The sequence below is a fragment of the Diadema setosum genome, chromosome 2 (genome assembly GCF_964275005.1).
Source record: "Diadema setosum chromosome 2, eeDiaSeto1, whole genome shotgun sequence".
Taxonomy (NCBI): domain Eukaryota; kingdom Metazoa; phylum Echinodermata; class Echinoidea; order Diadematoida; family Diadematidae; genus Diadema; species Diadema setosum.
Window position 1 is genome coordinate 26835986 of NC_092686.1, and position 25193 is coordinate 26861178.

Here is a 25193-nt window from a genome sequence, read left to right on the forward strand (position 1 = left end):
AGCTGGGAGATGGACGCATCACTCCACTGTCTGTTACATTTCCTGTGACAAGGGATGTGTGTCTATGTCTCCAGCCGCTAGCAGCGCGAGCAGGGCAGGATGTCTTCAGAGTTTTGGTTACACGTCAGGGTGGGGTCAAGACGGTCAAAGGTGGGGTAGATCATCGTTGTAAGGGGTAGATCATGTACTGTACATCAGGGATGTGGTGGGCATCAGTGATGGAATACTACATACATGTACATGTACAGTATGTCTGGGGTCTAGGACAATTACCCCCTGGGTAATTACCCCGGAGCCTTCCCCTGACCCAAACCCTAATCCTGATCCTGAACCTAATCCTAACCCAAACCCAAACTCTAACCCTTAACCTAACCCTTGCCCTCATCTTTACTCTAACCTTACCACTAACCAGTATTTAGCTGGGGGGGGGGGGGGGGTAATTGCCCTGATACGCTATGTCTGGTCTGGCTGGGGTGCAAGTGATGTTGGGTGTGACCATCAGATATTAGGATGCATGGGCGGGGTCAATATCAGGAGTGGATCAACTCTAAACACAGGGTGCATATCAAGCTTTAACAAGTGCATGTGAAGATTTCTATAGAGTGCCTCTATGGTAAAATACAACTTGTAAGTGGGGAAAAAACTAAAACTCTCTTAGTTTTTAGAACTTCAGACAGCTAAATCTTCTGGTATTCAGAATGGATAAAAGAGTAGCAGCAGGGTAGGAAGCAAATGCAGTGAGACGCTAATACAAGTTGGTGTAGCCGTATGATAAACACAGAAATATCTATTGCCTCCCCTATTTTATCTTTAATGTCAGCTTGGAATAAAAATAGACACATTTTCATTTCTTGGAAAGGTACACACATAGGAAATATCATGAGGGTGGGGGTAACAAGCACAAAACTATGATTTTCATGTGCCTTTAAAGGTTGACTCTTCATCTGATAAGGCCTACTATAACCATGCTTTTTCTTATTTTAGACATCTTAGAATTTCCTACTCTTAACTGTTGGCAGTGTACATGTACGTTTAAGTGCGGTTGCGTAAAATAAGGCAGTGTGGTGTTGAAACAGAGGGACAGTGATTGGTATAGGCTATTCTCCCATATATACTCTACTACAATTCTTTGAGTGGTGATTATTACACCTTTTTCTTATCATGCTTTAGTTGAAAGTTGCCAACCTGAAGCGACTGGTTACCTTCAAGTTCCTGAAGGCATGTGAATGATTTGGTAAGATATCACATATCTGGAAAAGTGATTTTTCCATCTCGATCTGTCTGTAATTGAGCAAGTATACATTTCACAGTACAAATTCCAACACACTGCAAATGTAGTCTCCTGGTGTGAATTAATCATTTCCAGCTGTTGTGAGTCATACAGACACTAAGCTACTGCTAATAATTACCAATTAGTCTGAATGTGGAAGCTTGGAAGACACAATGAAGACAACTCTCTTTCCTTTGTCTGAATGAAATCCATTTCCTACCAGACTTTGAAATCTCCATCCACTTTGTACGGGGCTCATCAGGTTCTGAAATGCAATGGGTTAATGCCAACTTCTCCCTTTCCTTCAGGAATCTGAGCAGGGTGGGTCAGTAGGGAAGATATCGCCATATTAACCTCGGATGAAACTGTCCTTTGTGGATCAAACTATCAGGGTGCGATGGCCAAAATCACACTTTCTCTTCCTCTCAAGGAATATAAGGAAGGAAGGAAGGAAAGAAGTGAGGTAATCAGCTGCATAAATACATTTGGGAGAAGGTTCCTGAAGATGATGGGACTGCATGCAGGGGACAGTACGGTGGAGCAGAGGTGGCGGTAGATGACCCGGAGCTTCAGTCAGTCAGTCAGTCAGTCAGTGTTGGGTGACGTTCTGTCTTGACAATGATGAAGAAAGGTGGGGGTACTAAGGAAAAGACATTATCAGATGGATTTTTTTTTTTCTCTCTCTCTCCAGAAAAAAAAAATCAGTGAACATGGATGGGGACCTGTATGTGGATATTCCATATTCATAAAAATGACAGAAGTCACACAAAGGTATGAGATAAAAGATGTACATGTGTATGGGCAGAAAGAAATTAGTGACACACATTTCCCCATGAAAACCTCCCCAAGCACATATACTGGAGACTAGTCTACAGCTGGATATTAACCAATTGAGGATGAGTCCAGAGTATACTCGCGCAAGTGTCTATGGGAAGTGCATGCTGTAGCAAAATCAGCCCATCCTCCACGGGTTAAGTTGTGAACGGGAGCCATCTTTGAATGCCGAGTTCACAACCTCCATACTCTGGTTTAATGACCTGATGTGTCACATCAATGCAAAGGGCCACAAGAAGACGCTTCTATTTTCAGGTCATGATCTTGGTACAAAATCGCAGTCCCAGTGTTGAAAGGCCAGTGAGAGAGAGAGAAAGGCCTGCTAACATTCGTGAGAACTTGACCTGGATAATCAGGGCAACAATTTGTAATGGGATAACTGGCAATGGGGCAAGGACAGTTAGATAAGCTCTACGGATCTTTTTTTTTTTCGTCTTATTTTGTTTTTATGTTAAATACTCCCTCTGTCTACAGAGTTAGCCCAGATTGGTGATAATTAATGAAAGAGCCAAGGTGCCAACATGTGCTTGATCAGATTAAATCAGATTTGATTTACTCCTGACCCCTTTGACCGAGAGTCTGGGAGGTGATAATGCACAGGCCTCGGTCAATCACCAGTCTGGAGAATCTCAGCTGAGCAGTTTAACAATCCTGTGTACCTCAAGGGTTCTCATATTACTTGAGTTATTGCTACAAATTGAAGCAAGAAGGACGTACTTCTCTGAATTACCAGTGGGAGGACTCTAAACATGGATTTATAATACAATTGTATAATGAAAAAAAAAATGGCAGGTTTTAAAGACTACTTCTGCTAAGAATATTGCAATAATTAAATGGTAAATAATGTGCTACTTTAATGAGATATTGGGGTTTTTTATATCAAACTTCTGTTATGGCTTTGTGAAACAATCATAAATTCTTGTAAAAAAATATAAACTTGTAATAATTCTTGCGTATCTGCTCAAGTAAATTCACAATAACCTGACCTTAGACCATGTCCTCTACTTAACCTCTACCTCTACAGGGGTAAATTGGCCACCCTTAGTCATCCTAGTATGAGTAGTTCTATACTACAAAACTCATTCTGTCATTAAAAAAAAAAATGGAAGGAAAATTAAGCATAGAAAAAATAAAAAGGTAGACTTTTATATGGACCTACTGCAATCTTGACAGAGATATAAACTCAAAAATTCCTATAACAATAAGAAGAGAATCATGGCCAATTACACTCCTGACACCCTTGGGGCAGATACCAACAATGGTCACTCACTCATTTACGTAATCGTACTTGCTTTTATGTTTTTAATAACAAGCTTGAATATTAAGGAAATGTTCTTTCACTGCAATGTAAAGACATCGTTAAGATACAGTTACTGTCCATGACATCGCTCATTACAAATCTCTATGTCTCATTGTGTTGTTATTTTCAGATGACCTTAGTCTTCCCATGTGCAGAATTGAATGCCAAACTCGCTTATTCACAGAGCATTTCCTTCACACATTCCCAAACCTGACGACAGTTTGATCCCTATAAAAAGTGAATGTGTATGCCATTTGAGTTGCATTTCAACCTTGTAGTACGTAGATGAAAATCTGATGAGGAGAGAAGGGGGGGGGGGCTTGTGATTAGGGCTACACCCATAAACAGTCAGTCATCACTGTTGCCCTGTAGTAACACATGCTAGTTTGATGACACACATGCACACGTGCACACACACAGACACAACGTATGTAAACATACACATTACAACATACACTATGTACATACACATTTGACCTTTCGTGGGGTATATGACACATAATGTATGACGCACGCAGATTAACCACATCTCGATAAACCCATGACTTCTACACAGAGCTCAATTCAGAGAAGCACTGTAAAGGTTCATTCATGTTGACCATGCTGTGGAGATTGAAGTAAAAATATTCGCAGAATCTAATATCCAGCTCCTGTTCACTGTCAGCAAAATGAATGAAACTCCAAACTACATGTTCATACAACTTCTGTTATTCCACAACTTGTTGAAAGCATTTACGCTTTCACTCCATTGTATTGTTCCTAATGATTTACATATACATTGTACAGTGTATATACAGCGAATTTGTAAATGTATGCAATCTATACATTTTAAAGAATATGTCTCATTTTTTCCCCCTTCACATCTGCTTTTCTATTTCTAGTTCTCCTGGAGGACACACAAAAAAATATATATTATTTTCACACAATTTCTCCAGGATAAAGAAGTTCATCGGAAGTCAAATTCAAATAAGTAGTCTCTCTTGTGCAAACTCTGTAACTGTGCACTATGGAAGATTTGTCACAATCATGCAACCGAAATGGCCAAAGTCAGATGCTATGTTAAAGGATGATGTATTCATTCAATTACTTACATTAATATAACTGATTAATTTAAAAAAAAAAAATCTAGGTAAATTCTCTGATAGATGAATTGTGTTTAAACAGCACACTATATTTCTCTTGTCTCTCCCTCTCCCTCGCTCTTTCTTTCTATTTAGGTCATTCTGATCTGTCACGCATCCTGCACAATCCATCACTAGATATGGATATCAAGGCATCCATTCCGTATTGCAATCACGACTTTGCACTATACATTTCTGAGCGAACACCAACGGTAATGGAAAATGGCATGATCACTGTGGAGGATCGAAACGATCTGAACCTGAACCCCTCCAAGATTTCACAACCCCCCTGAACATGTTCCCCAAAGATCAGCTGCGCTTCATCTAAACGGGAAAAATTGTCACCCTGTCCTGAATATCTAAAATTAGGCATGTACAGCATTTTGGATCCAGCTCATCGATTTGGCATACAACTTTTTTCCTTCTCTTTTCAAACGGTACATCTGATCATGGCCCCAAGCCAGAAACATTTTTTTTTAGGAACTCTATTTTCCTCAAAAGCCACTACGGTTAAACCCGTCAAGTCTGAGAAAACCACATTTCTAAAGTTTGATCTGGCATCTCTTTATATAACTCTTTACTATTGCAGTATGCCAAGGGCTGAAGATGCATATCGTTAGTGGAAAACAGTATTTCTACCTTTTCTACAATAGACATTAGTAGTAATAGAAATTGGGGAAACAGGTTTTAATTAAAATGGCAGTATTTTTGGATTTAAAAAAAAAAACAGTACAAAATACTGGTACTACAAGAAAAAAAAAAACAACAACTTACAGCTGAAATACTGCATCCTTTTAAATTGATTTTGATGGCAAATTTCTGTGTTTGATATTACTTCATTCTTAACAGAGCAAACTTGAAGATGGTGTTGAATGGCTCTTTAATTTGGCTAACAGTTTGGATCATGGTTATGGTAAAGGGGGGGGGGGTGGGGGTTATACAGTGGAACAACAAAGAAAGGCACATCCCGAAAGAATGACAGAGAAAAACACTACTGCCAATACCTGCAGCAATTTCAAGGTAACAGCTCAAGACTATAAATTCTTGGTAGTGTTGGTACACAAGGTATTTTTAGTTCTAAGGATTTTTTTTTTCTGCTGGTTATAAATACCGTTAGGCCATTATACTGGTAAAGCAAAAAGAAAAAAAAAAGTTTATAAAGCAATATTTATCACATATTTTGGCTTTATAAGCAGAAATATGATTTTTCAAAAAGAATTCTTTTGCTTGTTACTTGACCTGCTCATGAAATGAAAGAAATCCACACCCACCACTGACCAATGTTAAAGCATCACATGTTCCATTCCACAATGCTTTCCAGTAGTTAAAATCCAGCCATCCTAATGGTCATAAAACTGTATCTATATCAATATTAATATCAAAATCAACAGAAAATTCAACGCTAAAATTCAACGCTAAAATCGGGTTTGCTGCGAGAAAAAAGTCTATCATTTGTTGTGTCACTGCTGGCAACATGGGATATGCTGCTGGTAGTGTCGCTGCCCTGAAAGCAGTAGTTGACAGGTTCGAATCCAACTGATTTTGTTTTTCTGACAAGTTTGTTAAAAATTGTAGATCAGCAGTTGTGATCTTAAAAACATAAACAAACAAACAAACAAAAAAAAAAAAAAAAAAAAACACAGAGAGGGTGACAAATGATAACAACTTCTTCCACCACATCTTTTCCCCTCTGTATTAAGATTCTCTATCTATCAGTGTCAAATTTGGTAAAACTATCACTACCAATATCAATATCAACATAATCAAAGAGTTAATTTGAAATATTTAGGAGAGAAGCCCGCATCGTGGAGTCCTGACCTCCAGGTCAACCTCTGCAGGAGAAATGTGACAGAGGGCAGCAGCTACTATTAGTCTTACTCACCATCCTCACTTGTCGTTGTATTGACCGTTGGACTGAACGGGCCCGTCTCGTTGGCGTTGTTCACCACGGCTATGGTCACCACGTACCGCGTGAAGGGCTTTCGGTCCTGTATCACCGTGCTCTGGATAGGATCAAAATGAGACGGGCCAGAGAGTTTACTTATTGCAGGCAAGCTGTGCTGTTGTGGGACTGAGCTGACAACCTGAGCTACAAGAAAGGGCCCACATAACACTGTACCTTAATTCAGCTTCATCTTTAAAAAAAAAAAAAAAAAACAGAAACAAAATCAAATTATGATGACATCTAAACCTACATGCTGAATGTGTTGACAAAATCTGTGACAAATATGAACAAGGTTGTAACTTTTAGAATTTGTGCCACTTAAGCTTATATCCTCAGTGCAATTCTCAGCCTGTTCTTTTTATCATGTAACTGTTATCACTTTAAATGTCTAGTTCCTGCTACCATTTGTACATAAACTGTCACAAATTTCACATCTTCTGGAGACAAATATCATTATCATTTTATCAGTTCAAGGCATATTGTGATTATCGTGTTCTGATGAATACCTTCAAGAGACGAATTACTGAAACAAAACAAAAATAAACAAAACAAAACAAAACCCATAGACTGCCCATTTTACATCCAAAACACTACACACAAGATTGATGTGAGCTATGCACATAGAATATGCACACATTTTGCACTGAGAGTGGAACATACTTACAGACAAAATTTGCTCTTTCATATCAATTGATTTGAATTTTTTGTGCAAATGTGCAGTAGCAAGAGCAACTAAATGACTAACAAGGACTTCGCTAATGCTAAATGTTGTGTATCAGTGGAGTTGGTAGAGAAATGAGATATTCCATGTAATGATAAGTGAATATATGCAGAAACTTTCTTTTATTAGAGCAACATTTAATACCACCGCAACTTCTGCTCTTTCACATTTGAGATCTACACTGTATTCCACTTGCTTCAAGAGCACTTGATTTCCAAAAATGTCAAGTGTTTTTTAACATGACTGAACTGTGACTGACGTGCGAAACAATTTTAGAACCACACCGACACTATCTCCGTACGTGACCCTAAACACCACCTTGTAAATAAGGGCATCATCTGCAGGAAATACGGCATTCACTGCACGTACGGCGCACGAACAGCATAAACCCTTTTCCCCGATTTCACCGGTTAAGGAGGAGCTGTTTATGGATGCAATATTTGTCTTTAACATGTCACTAGCAGGGTCATTCTACATGTTAAACGGAGCACAAAAACCGCAGAAAAGTCGGGGGAGGGGGGAAAAAAACAATTACAGCAGGAAGTGCAGTTGAACTGATTTTGCGTAGAAACCTGCATCTGCAGTTTGGAGAAGGAAAGGGGGAGTTTGTCAACAGTTGGAACAGGTTTCATGGCGGGAACACCAACGATTGAGAGGGGAGCGTAGTCTGGCGCACACACGCGGGCGGGAAGCCTTAAATGAAATTGGATTCCCCCAAAATAGCCAGGGAAGTTTGGCTCCTCGTGCACACTGAGCCTCAAACTCTCTGAGAAATGGGGGGGGGGGGGGAGAGGAGAGAGAGAAACATAGCGAGAGAGAGAGGGATAGAGAGAGAAACAGAGAGGGAGAGAGGAAGGAAGAGAGAGAGAAAGAGAAACTGAGAGCACTGATAGTGATGAAGAGGTTTAAGGATGTCATGTCACAATTTTTGGTGAGAACAATCTATTTCTGTTGTCCTGTGAAAATGCTTGGTTCATTGCCCTCAATGTCATTGCTATTCTACATTTCCCCAATCTATGCAGTGTATTTATAATAAAAAAAATCAATAGATATCTGATTCAGACCAAAAACAACCTAATCATTTTCCCCCTGGGGTACTGGCATGGAGTAAGCTTAACAGATTTTTTTTTTTTTTACAAAATGAATCATTGTAATGGGCTAATGATGATTCAATTTGTGTGGTAAAGATGGGGACAAGTAACATAGGAAATGATGAAACGTATATGAATTCAAAATCTGCCTAGATAAAAATATTTAATCATTTAAAAGCAAACAACAGATTAAATTGTCCATTGTTATGGATAAAATACTGACATGATCAAAACATGGGTTGGCTAAGCAAGTACACCCTCATAGTGCCTCAGACCGAAACATATATCATCGCTGGGGTGACAAGACCTTGTATCTCAAATTTTGGTGAAAATGACTTCTTCGGATTAATGGTCAGCTAATCAGTTAAGTGATGTCCTGTCCAAATCCTAGGTGTCTTACCCCCAAAACAAAGCCACTAAGACATGTCAAAGAAAAGTCTATCCCATTTGATATAGTGCTTTGGCTGTCATGTTTCATTGCTCTCCTAAACATTGGATATTTTGTAGATACGAGGTCTTGTTGCCCCAGCAACAATATATCGTCGCTGGGGTGACAAGACCTTGGTGAAAATGACTTTTTTGGATTAATGGTCAGATAATCAGTTAAGTGATGTCCTGTCCAAATCCCAGATGTCTTACTCCAAAAATGAAGCCACCATGGCATGTCAAAGGAATGTCTATCCCATTGGATACTGTGCTTTGGCTGCCATGTTTTTTCGCTCTCCTGAACATTTGACATTTTTAGATACGAGGTCTTGTCACCCCAGCGACGATATATGAGTGCTACTACACTGGTGCTGATATCCCATCTCACTACATGTACCTCTGAATGTACTCCAAGAGCTACAGTAAAAGAAGCTTAGCTTTTGTGTGATCAAGTTTTTGCTCTTGGCCAGATAAGATTTTTTTTGCACATTTTTAATGTCATGGACAGTCATGACAATTGAGCAAGCGCTTCAAACACCTCACTATTGCAATGTGTGACAGCACATACTACGCAATAGGATAACTGATCTGCATTACAGATTTGCACACATTCATTTTCACACTAGTTTATGTCATGCAAATTCAAAAAAAAAAAAAAAAAAAAAATCTCTCCAGTTCATCTCCCAAATGAGAAATTAGTAACTATAGATGTGATGTTCTCTCATAAGCTGGTAATAGTGTGCCCTTTAACCTTTGACCTTTCAACATGATTCACCTCTGTGCTGGGTCCCAGCTCGATGACCTGGCTGCCCGGTGACACCATGACCTTGTACTTCTTCAGGACACCCCTGATGCTGTTCGGCGAGGGTGGCTTCCACGAGACAGCGATGGCATTGGGGCCCTGGGCGACCACTGTCACATTCTTGGGAGGTTCCGTTGGTCCTGAAAGATTTGTCATTGATCCACCTATGTGAAGCTCTTTGTCTTATGTATTGTAAAATGAGAAATGTTTGCATGCATTTTATTTCATGAATTTCGCGAGAGCCAAGATTCACGAAATTATAATGCACGTGAAAGTTCTTGTCTACACTATATGCACTGAATGTTAGAGGGAACTCATGAAAAAGGCCGTTGGCTCCAATTCGCGAAAATTTTATGCCACCAAAAATATTCTGTTATACAGCATCTTATTGCAAAAGTAAGAATTAAAGATCACGTTTTACTCAGGACATCATGCACAAGAAAAGGAGGAGCAAAAATTCAAGAGGTATTTTACACACATTTTGTCTATCGAGGAAGGAGGCGAGTATGTAGCTTTTTCTTGTGGTAAATATAACTCTATGCTTTCAGTTATTTAAAGTACATAGATCATATCTTTCTCTGTTTTCAAAACACCAGCACAAGATGCATACATTGTGTATATATCTCTGAAGACAGCTTGAAATGTGTGCATCTACAAGATTACAGAGTAGCTCCAAACACAAATCCGGGACAAATTGAATAATCCACTTCCAGAATCTACAGTGATTAGGTTTTTTAATTTATCTGTTTTCTGATGCAGACTGACATGAGCACAGAAATATCAACTCTTGTGAATCGAGCATTTAATGTAAATTAAGATTCAACAGTTGGTGTTTGTTTATCATTCCAACCTGTTGACAGAAAATGCAACCCTGGCATACACCACGGCATCTCAAAACGGTGATGAATACTTTAAAACAAAGTCTTTTATCACGACAGCATTTTGGATCATGATCAAAGTCTTGTCATTTGCTCCTTCCTTGGCCAAAATTTAACCTCTCTAATCAAAATCTATCTGTACGCTGATTTTTGCTAAACACTGCCAACACACACAAACACACATTGCTTGTAAGATGCTTCAACCGGGGATATGATAGTTCGCTCAAGGTATCCAGGCAATTTCCATTATTTTTTTCTCTTTTTGTCTAATAAATTGACTAAATGATATTGAAAACCTTCAAAAAATGATATTTAAATTCAGTATAGTAAGTAAAAATTTAGGCTTCTTGTAGTGTATACAGTGTAGGTGCATAAACAACAATCCAGGATAAGTGTAAAAATTGTCAAATTTTCCATATCTGAATAGTGAGAAAACAATGCACCTACATACAGGTCCTAAATATGCAGAACCGGCAGGTGCATCACATAGCTTTACCCCTAAAGTACCCCTGGGGCCATAAGAGGGTGCTTTTCATTTTAAATACTCTGAACAAACGGCATATGTCTGGTGTGAAATGTACATGTATCCCCGGTTGCCTGGAGTGCTACACTACATTATCCCCTATTGATGCCATTTACGAGAACACACACACACACACACACACACACACACACACACACACACACGCACTAAAAAAACAAACAAACAAACAAATGCACACAGACAAAACGCTAACTCCATTACAAAGTTACTGTATATCTTCACTATTATGCTAGCATCTAACTGTACATCATGGACTGCCTCAGCAAAATATGAAAGTTTCCGTGACCAATGGTAGCATTGCTCTCCAAAATTATATCACAGGAAACAATCTAATGAACCTCTAACTACAGTCTGCATAAAAAAGCACTCGGAGAGTGCAGACCTCCGCCAAGCAGCTCATTTCCATCCATACACATGTATGCTGAAAATCGCCCTCATTTCCCAGTGATAAAGAAGCCTTTCTGTTGTGTCTCAGAATCTACCTCATCAGCACCTTTACTGCACACTGCATCTCGAGCACGTGCTCAGTGCACATAATACACCTCTCAAATATGCGCAGCTTGAACTTCCTCATATGTTGGCCCTATTTGCCACTGATAATCATTAAAAAAAAATGAAATAAAAAGTATCCTAGATCTAGATGGTGAAATATCCGTATCACTGCCAAACTTTAATCATTTGTTCCACGTGACATCATTAACTTTTCCTGTAAGTTGCACCCAAATCCATTCACAACTTTGGGAGTTATTTTGCAAACAGACAGACGTACTAACAAATGAACAAACCAATCAATACTGACCAAAACATAACCTCCTGGGTGGAGGAACTAAAGCAAGAGACAAGACTCTTTCAATGATTGAGTTGTTGCTATGTTTGAAAGTCATTCGAAGTGCCCCAAAATGAGCCCTTAGCTCACCTTGGATATCATTTACATCACAACTATGTGTGACTTTTGTATGTGACACAAAGAGTTTCTTGCACACACGACTCTAGCAAGCACATTCCCTCATAATTATCGCTGCTGTTTGCCAAGTTTTAAGACATTATCAGTTCTTTGAGCACAACGCCCGGCAGCACGTCTTTAAATTTTCAAAGGTTGTCAGTGAGTCACTAACTAGACAACTGGTCTATGGAGTCTTTCACACCAAGAAGACCTTCATTTGTTCAAACACATGTACTTTCTCTGGCAAAGATGTCATGCATGCACAAATTCTTGACTTTACAATCTTGTATCCCCCTCATTGACCTCATCGTTTTATACCTTGCAAAAGAATTGTGGAACTTTCACAAGACAATTTGTGACTGTGATATGCAGACACTTTTCTTCACACTAGCCTTCAAGCCTTATCAAATACAATGTACAATGCAATTTTGAAGTGTCTTCATACTCCAGAGGAGGAAATACACAGAATTCCACACAGAGGTTGGCTAGGGCCTCAATCAAAATTTCGAGCGAACATTCTTATCTCAATCATTCAATGCAGATGATAGGTGCACAAGGGAAAACACAGATGTGCCAACCATATGGTTTGAAATACAAATGTACTATTGAAGGAATGATCATCTTTACAAAAAAAGTGGGGGGGGGGGGGGGGATTGATAAACCGGAGGATAAAATAGTCTGCATACTACCAACAAAAACCAACAGTGTCATATGTGGCACATCATTACATTACCCATAGACCTACAATGTACAAAGTCAAAGGTCATAAAAGGAAGAAAAATATGCATACAGCTGACTTTTGAAATGTTACCCTGACAGAAGTCTCTTTTTATTCTGTTTTTAAATATCATTCTTGATATGAAGTACAAAAATCATATGTAAATCTAAAGCTTAACATGTGACAAATTCATCACAGATCTGCCAAAAACAATCAAACAAACAAACAAAAGAATACTTTCCTGACATTATATGGCCTTCACGATGATGCATCACACATGTACATGTACATGTATATTATGTCAGTCTTTGGTAAATCTTCTAACTCATTATCACAGAATATAAGGTATATATTGTTTTCAGACATTGTAAGGACTTGTCATTTTAGTAGTAGGAGTAATTATAATACCGGTAATAGTACATACAACATATGCAGGTTCTGTACACCACATTTCCCTACATGTATGTGCCACATATTACAATTTTCTTTCCTGGTTTTTTTTTGTTTTGTTTTGTTTTGTTTTGTTTTTTTAATAGCATTGCATAGAGAATCAGAATATCTTCTCTTGATTGCTCTTAAAGATGCCATTTGATAAATTGGTGCCATTTGTTATTCAATAGTACAAAAATGTTCGCCCAATAACTGAACACATTAAAATGTCCTGCCCATGGGCAAATATTACAAAATGTCCACCCTCTCACAGTTACTTTTATCCTATTGCTGAATGGCATTTATTTCAGCACAATAAAGAAATGCATGATTCTCCTTCTTCTCACCCATAAGGAAAAAAAAAACAGAAAGAAAGAAAGAAAACAAATGGAAGCAATTAAAATTTGGGGTGATGAACAACTCACTGGCTGGCGCTGTGCGGATGAGAGTGGACACGGGACTGTCCTTGTAGTAGCCGGTGGAAAAGTGCGCCCTCACATGGAAGAAGTAGTACGAGAATGGCTGGAGGCCGGTGACGGTGTAGGTGGAGCTGTTGCCTGGAGGTGGGTTGTCGGCCGTCTGCCACTGGTATGTCCCATTTCCAGCACTACGAATGACAAATCGAATGCAACATAATCATGATTTTTGTTTTTTGGATACTTTTTAATCATGATGATAATGACGATGATGATGATGCTGATAATGATGATATTGATAAGAATAGCATCAATAATATAATGACAAATTTTTTAAAAAAGGACAAAAATGGTAAGAAAGAGAGTTTATACAGTTACAAGACACAAGCCAGAGCCTATGTGTAGATAATCACACCCAAGACTGATTAACTGAAAAAAGATCTGTCTCGCATTACCAAAGAAAAATTCATTAACCTACATCATTCCAGCACATCAAAATGGTACAAATATCAACTATACGATATTACCAGATCAGATCAGTGAAAATTTCTTCTGAGGTGCAACCATTACAACATGTATTTACACAAATTACACCTTATTAATAGCTGCACTGCCTTTTTCTTTTCAAGAATCCGATTTCAATTTTTTATTTTTTTAAATTGTTTTTTATATTTAATTTGTCTTTGATTCAAACATGACTTTTAATTTCCACAGAAATATGCCTAATGAGAATTGAAGATCTTTTCTTAATGGCTCATTAAAAGAGGGGATCATGAAAATGATTCTTAAAGACAAGTTGTGAGGAATATTTCAGAAGCCCCCCCCCCCCCCCTTTTCCTCTTCAGGGACGTGCTCGTAATCAGATTATCAGTCGCGGCAGAAGAAAGGTAAATTCAGAGCCATTTCAGAGTTGTCCGCAGGATCGAATGACATTTCCATTTACGAGGAGCTACGCTTTTTTTTTTTATGCATCGGCTTGCAGGCTGTTGTCATGGCAACGGTGCAGGCAGCACGTTGTCGAAGACGTTGGCAAATAATATGGGAGCAGAAGTAGGAGGGATGGAGGGGTGGACTGCCACGCTGCCAGCGATGACAAGTGCAAGGAGAGATTCTGCTTGTTTAACCCTGCGAATTCTCGGTCCCACAAACCACACAGGAAAGCATGGATGCCCAGATTAGTTACCGATGTGTTGTGAGCACACTACTGGTGGTGCGAGAACTACGTAGTTGCGACATTACTCTGACACGTGGGCAAAACAATGGCATGCTCTGACATAGGCCACTGATTGTCAATATAGCACAAAAAGTGCTTATGAGCAGAGAGGACTTGCATGACTTCCATACAGATAATGACGGTGGACTAATGGTTTAGAAAATGCTGTTAGTCGGGTCCATGTATACATGGGGAGAGAGGGGAAAATAGATCTTGTCACCTCAATGCTATTAATTGTCCAGCCTATCTTTTTTTTCTTTTTTCTTTTTTCTTTTTTTTGGGGGGGGGGGGGGCAGATCTCCCTTCATTGTCTCCAAAATCCTTACTCTTACTTCCTTTGTTGGGTCATGACAATGAAGTTGAGGTTCACAGAGTAAATGATAGCTGCACAATTGTAAACTGCACATCCTTTTTATTTGAAAAAAAAAATACATGACTTTTTTAGACGAACAAGACTCATATTTGGTACATTTGTCTCCTGTACTGCTTTATTTTGCACAGTTCTATATTACAGAGTTCATCACATAATATGAATTTTGGTGAATTTTCTCAAAACTGGCATCATTTTGTTTCACATTTAGATAAAACATATTACTTTTGTCAACCTTCTACAACCATTTCATGATTTGTTACTAGAGACAGTTCCATGCTTTCATCACAAGGAGGTGTGAATAAGTAAATGACTGCTGATATCACTGTGAAAAGGGTGAGGGGAACTGCTCATGGTTTAAAATCTCTATAAAGAAAGTAGTGGTGACAAATTGGAAAAGAAAAAAGGGGTTTGCAAAGGTTAAGAAAAGATGACCATGCAGGTTCTGGTTTGCTTATTTGTTTGTTGCTGTTTTTCCTCTCTCTCTCTCTCTCTCTTTCTCTCTCTCTCTTTCTTTAGCTTGAAAAAGGGAAAGAGGAACAGACAGAGAGAGATAGACAGAGAGAGAGAGAGAGAGACAGCTTGCAATGGGTAATTATTCAATTCTTTAAATAGACAGGTATTGCTGCAGTTTGAGTGTAGAAAGAATAAATGACATTAAAGTTACCCTACAATGACTGCAACAATACTGAATACTGAAGTCAGAGGGAAGGGGGAAATGGAATAGTTTACACTGTATGATATCAGTTATCTCTTTTGGGACTTTTATAAGGTATTTAATCATTCTACTACAGTTGTACAAGAAAGAAAAAAAAAAGAAGAAAGGTTGCCTTTTGCAAGGAAATTGTCTAGTTGAAATAACTAAAGTGACTCTGTATCATGCAGAATGACGTAATTACCACATACAAAAAGAGGGATATAGCTGCTATGTTTTCATGCTCAACGTCTTTCTGCATTCAAGAATCTATATTTTCCCTTCCTTTCCCAGTTTTCTCCCCGAATTTGAAAGAAGCTTTACTCTGAAGCTTATTTCTTTCTTTTTTTAGTCTTCCACTATGCCATATAGTGCATCATCTTTTCAGTGTGCAACAGAAAATAAGATGTATTAAAGTTGGAAAGGACTTGAAACTAATTTTAAGCTGCCCTTTTGAAGGATTTTCCAATGCTTACCTGTAGCTGACGGTATAGTTGGAGACGGGCCCGTTGCTAGGCAACCACGACAATACGACAGACTTGCTGCTGACTTTCACTGCCTTCGGCTGGCCTGGGGGATTCGGTTCTGGCAGAACACAGGAGGAATGCAACAAAATTCAAGGTTTAGACAGTTGTGAAGGCAACAAATTCTCAAGTACACATAGCACTTGGAGAGCTGCATGTATTACCTACTGGTACATTGTATTATAGATATGAGTATGTCAGATTACTTTAACCTGTTGAAGACTAGTCCTGAGTATACTCAAGCAGGGGTCCATGTTAAATGTGTATTACAGCAAAAATCAGCTTGTCCTCAAGGAGTTACTGTAAAAGTGGATATTTTCGCGCGACTAATTTTTCGCGCTAGGCCGGGTCAGAAGAGTTTCGCGTCGCGGAATCAAGACATCACGCACAGGAACGTATGGCAAGCAAAAATATTCGCATGTTTTTATTTTCGCGCTAGTTTCTGGTTGCGCGAAATGCGCGAAAATTTCAACATCGCGAAAATTTCCACTTTTACAGTAATGGTACATGTATGTGTGCATGTTAATGTGGTATAGCTGTGTATGTGTGCTGGGTTAAAATTATGGTATGTGTGTGCATGTGTACCTGAGCATGCATTGTGTCTCCTTGTCAGGATGAAGCTCTGTCATTTACCAATAAAATCTGCATACAATATTTCACATAGCTATTTAAAGAACAAATCAACCATTGGCTGTACAGAATACATTACACTATATACCCACGACATCCTTTACAAAATTTTCCGGGCCACGTGAAAGCGCAAGCTTCGGGGCAAGTTTAATTGGCTATTTCTCGAATCAAGATTGCTCCCACTGATTTGGTAATCTCCCATCTTCCCTCTCAGTTCCTTCTCCTGTGCAACACAGGTCTTCAACTTAATTTGTTTCTAAAGTTCATTTTTGAAAGCTCAATTAAAGCTCAGTTTTGAAATGCTCCCCTAAAAAATAATGCACAGTTATCATTTTATTTCATCACATGGTCAAAGAAAACATTTCACGAAGTGCTTCAGTAAAGATACAGTTCACACAAAAAGTGACTTCAGACAGTCAATTGTTCTAATGAATAGAAGATCAAAACCTAATGTAATTCACAATATGTATCTCATACAAATAAACATGCTTGTTGCATACAGTGTAAACAACTCCTTCATTCTTTTTTGTTGACAATTTATTTTGGCTTCTAGATATGGGTTGTGAACGAAGTATGTCCGAATGAAAATGCAAATACCTTCAAGAAAGATCATCCAAAAACTATTTAGACAATTTTCTTTGTCTCAAAGCATTTCCATTATAAAAACTTTACATGGGTCTTTAGTTGGATGACTCAGCACTTTCATCTGGTGCGATGAGTTTGTACCTCAAGGGTCATGAGGGGTTTACCAACGTTTCACAGGAGGTACAGGCCTGTATTAAATTAAAGATATTCATGATATAGTTTGTTCTTTTAGTGTAAAGGATGAAAACGACGAAGGAGAACCGCTCTACTCTTACATTTTCATATTTTCTAATATAACAGAAAGGGTGTGACTGATGGAAGTAAAATGGCCTTGGAAAGGAGAAGACTTTTTAGGTTGTAGTATTCATTGCTCAGAGTCTATTCAGCCTATGACAAAGGTAATATGTAAATATGCTGAGCAAAGCTAGAGACCTCACTCTCAAATAAATAAGATCACTATCTTGGTAAGAGATTCCACAGAAATTCAATGGCTATTTAAAATAATTTGCATTGAAGAGGAGAGAAATACTCTTGTCACACTTTCGAGATAGGTCACGTTTCCATTTTGGTTTCAGCAAAAGGCTTCAAACATGTACTCTTTAGGTACGGTGCAAATATGCATCAATCCACTATGCTCACAGCTTGAAGAAGTTTGGGCATGAATGTGCATGAGTGCTGGGTGGCAATTACTGTAGGTCCATGCCAAATTAGCCTCTCTTTGCCTTCATGTTCAATGTGTATGACAGGATGGAAAACCATGTGAACTTTCCAGAGATCAGTGGAGCAAGGAGCATAATGTCGGAGGGGTCTACTCTACATTCAGGAGTGGGCGTACTTCTGAAAGTTTGACCTTTTCCATCACAGTAGTATGCAGCATAATCTTGGAACTTCCCCCTTCAGGCCGTCACACTGTCCTATATATGTTCTCCAGATAGTTTGATTTGCACACATTTGCAAAACAACCCCATTAGGTGTATCATTACCCCCTCCCCCGCCACCTTTTCGATTCTCCCGATGTGCACTCCCGATTCTTTCACTCAATTTGCTTGATAAAATTGAGCAGTTCCTTCAGGCCATGTGACATTGTTCTGAGTTGCAGGCAACGGGAAATCTAAAATAAGAATATATCATCATTTTCGAGAAATACAGTATAGGGCTGTGTCCAAATGTTGTATTGGTTGTGAACTACAAAACTTTTATTTCTGGTTAAAATAGAATACAAAATGAATTGAATTTCACTGTAAAATTGTATCTACACAGCATGATCACTATATTACCCAATTCACTGCAGTCCCCCAAACCCAAGTTTATTCTGATTCCAAAGACTATAGAAAACAGTGAAAATTTTTACGTACAAGTAACCTCTTTTTCTTTCGGGTAAATGGAGGAGGGGAAGAGTTATGAGCGAACCTTCAAAATCTGTTTCTTTTAATTGGTACAAACTTTCTTTAAATGACCCAGAGATAATTGAACCCTGTTTGGCTACAGGTTACACTGTCTGCATTTGTTAAAAAAAACAAAACAGAAACCTCTTTACATCACAATTGCCACTGGCATACCTTTAAGCATCTTAGTGACTATGGCTGTGGTCTTTTAAAGTATGTTGTATTTACCTTTCACCAGTTATTAGCCATTAGGTAAAAAGTTTAAATTTTAGCATTTCATCCCTAATTTTCATCCCTGAACTTCAGCAGATTTTTGTTCAAATCTGAGGCATGATTCTCCCACATATGGGCTATTGTTAGTATTGATCAAAGAAATAGCAAAGAAATAGCTAGCATGACCTTGAATTGATGTGATATCTCATGTTACTGAGTAAAACAGAGTAAAATCCTGTGTAAAAGATATATTCTGACTTTCATTGAGATTACTGCAACATGCTGACTTGAGACCTAAATACCAACAAATTCCTCATCATGCAATTCATGCTTTTTTTAGCTATACCTTCTTAAATATCAAACAGAACCCACAAAATTCCAAATCAAATCTTAATTACGGATGCCCTTTGTACCATGCACAAAGTGCTTCTAGTTCTACAGAGTTTTGTTAATGGATGCAAATTGCATGCGTACAGTCCCCATCATTTTATTATCAAAGAGAGCATTCTCATGCACCAGAAAGTCAATCTGTTGATTGTATGAACTCACCTTTTGCCCAAGTCTTTCACTGATTTTTTTTTTTTTTTTTTTAAAACGAAGAATACATCTTTCACTTTATTTTCCATGATGGCATTACACCATTGTCCTCCTAAAGTTTACTTTGCCAAATCACAGGAAAATGAACTTTATTTTTTTTACTGCCAGAAATTTTGGTGTCTCCAGACATAAATGTCATGTACTTCTTTGTTGTCCCCGATTCGAGTGCTACGCAATAAATCACACAGTTAGTGTGACTTGTTGACAGCCTTTTGTTCCCAGGCCCCTGATAAAGTTTAAAAATGGCTCAAGCACGGCAGATGACTGGAGGACTTGGCCAATCTGACCAACTACAGAGCCAATTTGAAAAGCTAATTTGGTAACCTACATCCCTAAATCAGTCTCAAAGACAAAGAAGGGAATGATTTAAGGGGGAGATAGAGAGAAGGGGGAGACAGACAGACAGACAGACAGACAGAGAAAAAGTAAGAGATAAGAGGATTCTATGGAATCTACAACCCAGGAAAACAAGAAATCAAGTTTGAATTATAATTTGTATATGATGCAATGATTCCACAGATGAAAATGTGAGATGGAAAACGTGAGCTGGACAATATTGAACAATGTCTGCCTCACTCTTAGAATAAAAAAAAAAAAAAAATGTTGACCCGATTGGCTAAACGTAGATGCTCATTGCACCAAAAACTGTAAACAACCACATCATGCTTCACCCATCATCCCTTGTAATGATTACAAAGAAATAATACATACTCCCCCATACTAAACAGCAGATGAAAAACATCCAACTTCAAGGCAAGATTTCTTCTTTTTTTTTTGTTCTTTTTTTTCAGTGCTGTTGAGAAGTATCACTAGTTCAACTAGGGGCTGTTGAAAGTTTACTTTGAGGCTGTTAAAGGTATTGCTAAAAAAGAATGCCTTATCTTTTATTATGAAAATTAATCCCAGTGGCACCATAATTCCAATAAAGTATCACAAGGGATTAACTTGAGGAAGAAGTAGGGATTTCCCCCTTGATTCAAGCGTAATCATTTTCTAGGGTTGTTTTTCAGTCCAATTTCTTTTCTTTTTTTTTTCTTTTTTTTGTGTGGGACATTTTCTTTCTTTTTCTTTATTTCAGATAAGGGGGCCTTTTACACCAACAGTGAAATATGGCAATGTTAGAAATCTGGCAACACTGGTGAAAGTTACTCAGCAGCTGTGATTAGAACATGCTGAAATATCACTGCAGACATTGCACGCTGAAAGCACAATTTCTCCCGGCGCACATGAAGTCACCGACAACAATTTGGAGTAACGGCCCTTACCACAGAAAAATCACCTGTGAATTGCGGCTAGCCAGCCAGCTAGGCTTTTGTTCATGTAAAATTCCATGGTTGCAAGCAGACTACTGAGCCAATAGCGCATCAATGCACTGGCAAAAACAGAACAAAACAAAACCCAAACCCAAACCCAAACCCTCAAAATTTTCCCTGGTGCAGGAACATTGCAATTTTTTCCTATCAGTGTGAACACATAGGCCCGAATTCACGAAGGTGGTACAAATGAAACCACGGTTTAAACCATGGACAAAAACCATGGAGCGCCAAGTGTCGCATGGAATATTCCGTTACGAAATCAGTCATTTCGTCGATGAAATGATTATTTTGTAACAAAATGATAACATTTTGTAGCTAAATGAGCATTTCGTCCACGAAATGATTATTTCGTTAACAAAACGGTCATTTTGTCGACGAAATGACCAATTTCGTAATGAAATATTCTGTGCGACACTTGGCGCTCCATGGTTTTTGTCCATGGTTTAAACCATGGTTTCATTTGTACCACCTTCGTGAATTCGGGCCATAAGGTCGCACATTGCAAATTTTGCTGTAGCCATATTTCCCGATGGGAAACGGTCTAATTCAGCTGCTCACTGAGACGACTTTCATCCCAAAGGTTCCACAATGACCTTTCCATTACTGGTTTATCCCACACATTCGCTTCTCACAGACAAATGCACCATCGTCTCTCCCTTTTTACCTGCAACCACCAGCTCAACTTCGCTGGTGTTCCTCAACTCCGTCTCCAGCAGTGGCGCTGGTGGCACAGGAGTTGTCGTCGTCGTGTTGGTTTCGTCGTACATGTACGTGGACGTTTCATTGCCCTCTACAAGCTGGTCCGCTTCTGATTAAAAAAAAAAAAAAAAAGGTGGTGAGAAAGAGAGGTAATTATAGTGCATGCACAGATAGCCATGAGAGGCGCCATAATTAATCATACTTACTTTGTATATATGTACCTCCACGGATGTTCCCCTCTCATGCGTGACAGGGATCAGACTGAAAAGCTTATTAGCCTAGATGTCTGTTAACAATACATGATAGCAAGAGAGAGACCTTCGCACCAAGAAGACTAGCTTTTGGGCTCTGGTTGTTGTTGTTTTCTATTTTCCTTTTTTACATTCACAGCTCTTAAAAGAGGACTAGCCTATTTTACCCTGTTGGAAATAAGAGCAATATTTTCTGAGTGCATCACAATCGGGATGGCACAAAATGAAAGAGCCATATTCTTCGTAATAGACTTAGTTGGAGGAGGGGGGAATTAGCCTCCATTTCAGGTTTTATGCTGGTAAAATGAAGATCAGAACAGTTCAGATATTCAAGGTGTTTCAGATCTACCCTTCCAGGTATAAACCAAAGGGATGGCTCTAATGCCATTAATGGGGTTTCCTAGCAGATTTCAACTCAGTTGCACTTTAAATCAAGGGCTGGGGACAGGGGGAGAAAAAGTAAGGTTAACTTCCAAAGGTCGGGAGTAACACACGACAACTAAACACCTGTCCTGAGCCTTTATTCCATGTTACCACAGAGTGACAGAGATGTCCTTACATCCCGTTTAAGGAAATGAAGGCTTAAAGGGGAGCGTTTCACAGAAATTCAGCAAAGAAGCTCCATATCCATGTGCGAGGCGCTGAATGCCTGTTGATGCTCATTGACATGACACGGCATAACTTGTGGAACTGGCGAAATCGCCATTTTGCCGTTTACATGTTGTATGCTTTACAGTGGGTGCTCTCATCTCTTGTCTGAACAAAGGTTGCCGTTTACATGTTGTATGCTTTACAGTGGGTGCTCTCATCTCTTGTCTGAACAAAGAATCGGTGTTATCAAACAAGGGGTTGCACCTATTTCTTTTTTTTTTCTTCTTTTTTTAAACCTATCATTAGTTATCAGTAATAGTAGTAGTGCATGTGTATGTTTACTGTTTTAAGAACTTGAAGTTTATTATGATAATATTGACAGGCTACTGGTTACCCATGTTCGTGTACAGTAAGAATGTTTAATTGTTCATATTTACTTTTGTTATTCGTGATTCTTAAAATCAATAAAATATTGAGAAAAAATGAAAAATAAAAAGAATCTGCTAAAAACCATCAACCTTGTAATACTTCTGTATTATAAAGATGAACAGTGAACACTTTTGCTCCATTTTTTTTTCTCTCTTTCTTTCTTGGGTGAGGGTTGGCCTGGCCTTCAAAATAATATCTGAAAATGCTGATTTAGAACTCTTAAATTTGCAATGCATCAAACCCATTTTGAAAACAGACTTGTGTTTTGGAGCTTAAGAGAGTCATGCACCAAATATTGGATCTCTTAGTTTTTTAAGTCACATGACAAAGTTATGGTTACCACACGTTCATCTTGCTTAACCACAACATGGCCTTTCTTGACTCCAGATGAGCAGCAACAGTCGAATTAATTGGTTTTCTTGTCTAATTTCTTTAAAAAAAGATTGATGTATATACCATGAGAACTAAAATCGCAATGCACATAAATTATGCTACTAATTCACAACAGAACCCCCCCCCCCCCTTGGAAAGTAACATGGTGCTGGTAAAGTGATAGTATATTTTTGATTGAAGTGAGGCTTCAGGTTTCAAACTTTTTTGTGAGATAATCAGAAATCTCTTATGAAATATGAAAGAGCATACAATTCTAAGAGGAATTCAGAGTTTATTTGATGAAAATTCATTTTAAATGGCTGAGATATCCAAAAACAAAGAGGTCTTAATAAAAAGGTGGGACCACTTGTTTTACTTTGTTTCCGGCTATATCAGTAATTTCAAAATGGATTTTCATCAAATAAACTTTGAATTCCTCTTAGAATTGTATGCTCTTTAATATTTGTGGTTTCAAAATATCTTGCAAAAATAAGTTTAAATATGAATACCCCATCTATATCGAAACTATACCATCCCTTTAATGTCTAATCCACAAAAATGATTATTCTTTTCTAGCTCGCAGTCCATTTGTGTTCTCATTACAAAAATAGTCTGCTATTTCTGATCACCCCAGTTTCAAAAATAGAAAAACAAAAAATGTTTCAGAAATAAATGTGATTCACATATTACGCATGTCATTCTCCCATCTCTGACCAAGACGAGCCAATGTAAAAATCATTTGATAATGTACACTGCAGCATTTACAGTTATATTGAAAACATTTCTTGTGTACATTTATGAACAAAAAAGTATACATTGTTGTTGTTGTTTATAAAATGTACATAAGAGAAACTCCATTTAGTAATCCCCATTCCCAAAATAATGACTGATGGTCAAATGATTCTATCCATGAAAACTAACAGCAAAGCAAACTGAACTTCTGTATGAAAATGTAACCTAGCACACTGGGATCCAGATGTAGTCTATTTATAAGCTCACAAATGCTATTAGTTTGGTCACGATCTGGCAAAACAGGATTATACAACATGAACATCACACAGTATAATTTTCTGTCTGTTAAATTACATTTTTGTTGTTTATAACAGACTTGACGAGGTATGTAAAAACCATAAAAACTAAAACACAAAAGCAAAAAGCATATAATAGAACATGTTTGTTAAGCAAACAACTAAATAAAAAAAAACTAAAACAAAAAACAAATATAAAAACAGTAGAACATGTTTGTTAAACAAATAAAAAATAAAAAAATCAAGCCACAAGTCTTATCATATTTCACAAACATTTTTTTTTTTTTTTATTCAAAAGTATGGATGTATGACCTCAAGTTAGTGCTCACTTGAAGCATAGTTCAATTTCTTATTTGAATTGCCAGTTTCATGAAATTTGATATATGTTACAAGAAAAAAAGTTTGATTGGCAGCCTATTGGAACTACAAAGCATTTTGATTTCATTGCTCAGATTTTCATACACAAGCTATCGTATTTAAATGAAACACTACAATTGTATGACCTTGTGGTCAATTTACATTTTCTAGCTCAGCGTTACGAAAAAGCCCCATGATGTGTGTACATAGCTGTAAAAAAAAAAAAAAAAAAAAAAGAAGAAAGAAATGGGAGGAAATGTACCATAAACTACTGGCTTGACACTTGAAGCAGAACTCAAGCACAATCTTGCAGTTTCGACATCTGTTTGTAAGGAAGCCAAGAACTGGTTTCTGTACGTAATCTCTTGGCAAACTCCTCTCAGAAAGATTACAAGGGACCCCTATGAGGTATCATATTGCTGATTCTCAAGTTGCCTGGCATGGCTTATTTTGCAGGATATTCACATTATTACTTGTATCAAATACAGACATACTTACAGG

At 38.1% G+C, this 25193-nt stretch overlaps 1 protein-coding gene across 1 annotated transcript in view; it reads right to left on the reverse strand.

Annotated features, from left to right (window-relative positions):
- LOC140241351 (putative receptor-type tyrosine-protein phosphatase mosPTP-1) overlaps positions 1 to 25193 on the reverse strand; it is a 212815-nt gene that overhangs the window by 99021 nt on the left and 88601 nt on the right. The window contains exons 4-8 of the mRNA XM_072321088.1: positions 21630 to 21773; positions 16192 to 16300; positions 13448 to 13629; positions 9484 to 9650; positions 6408 to 6528 (exon numbers count right to left, since the gene is read on the reverse strand). Coding sequence (XP_072177189.1) covers positions 6408 to 6528; positions 9484 to 9650; positions 13448 to 13629; positions 16192 to 16300; positions 21630 to 21773 — 723 coding nt within the window. The remainder of the gene's footprint in view (positions 1 to 6407; positions 6529 to 9483; positions 9651 to 13447; positions 13630 to 16191; positions 16301 to 21629; positions 21774 to 25193) is intronic.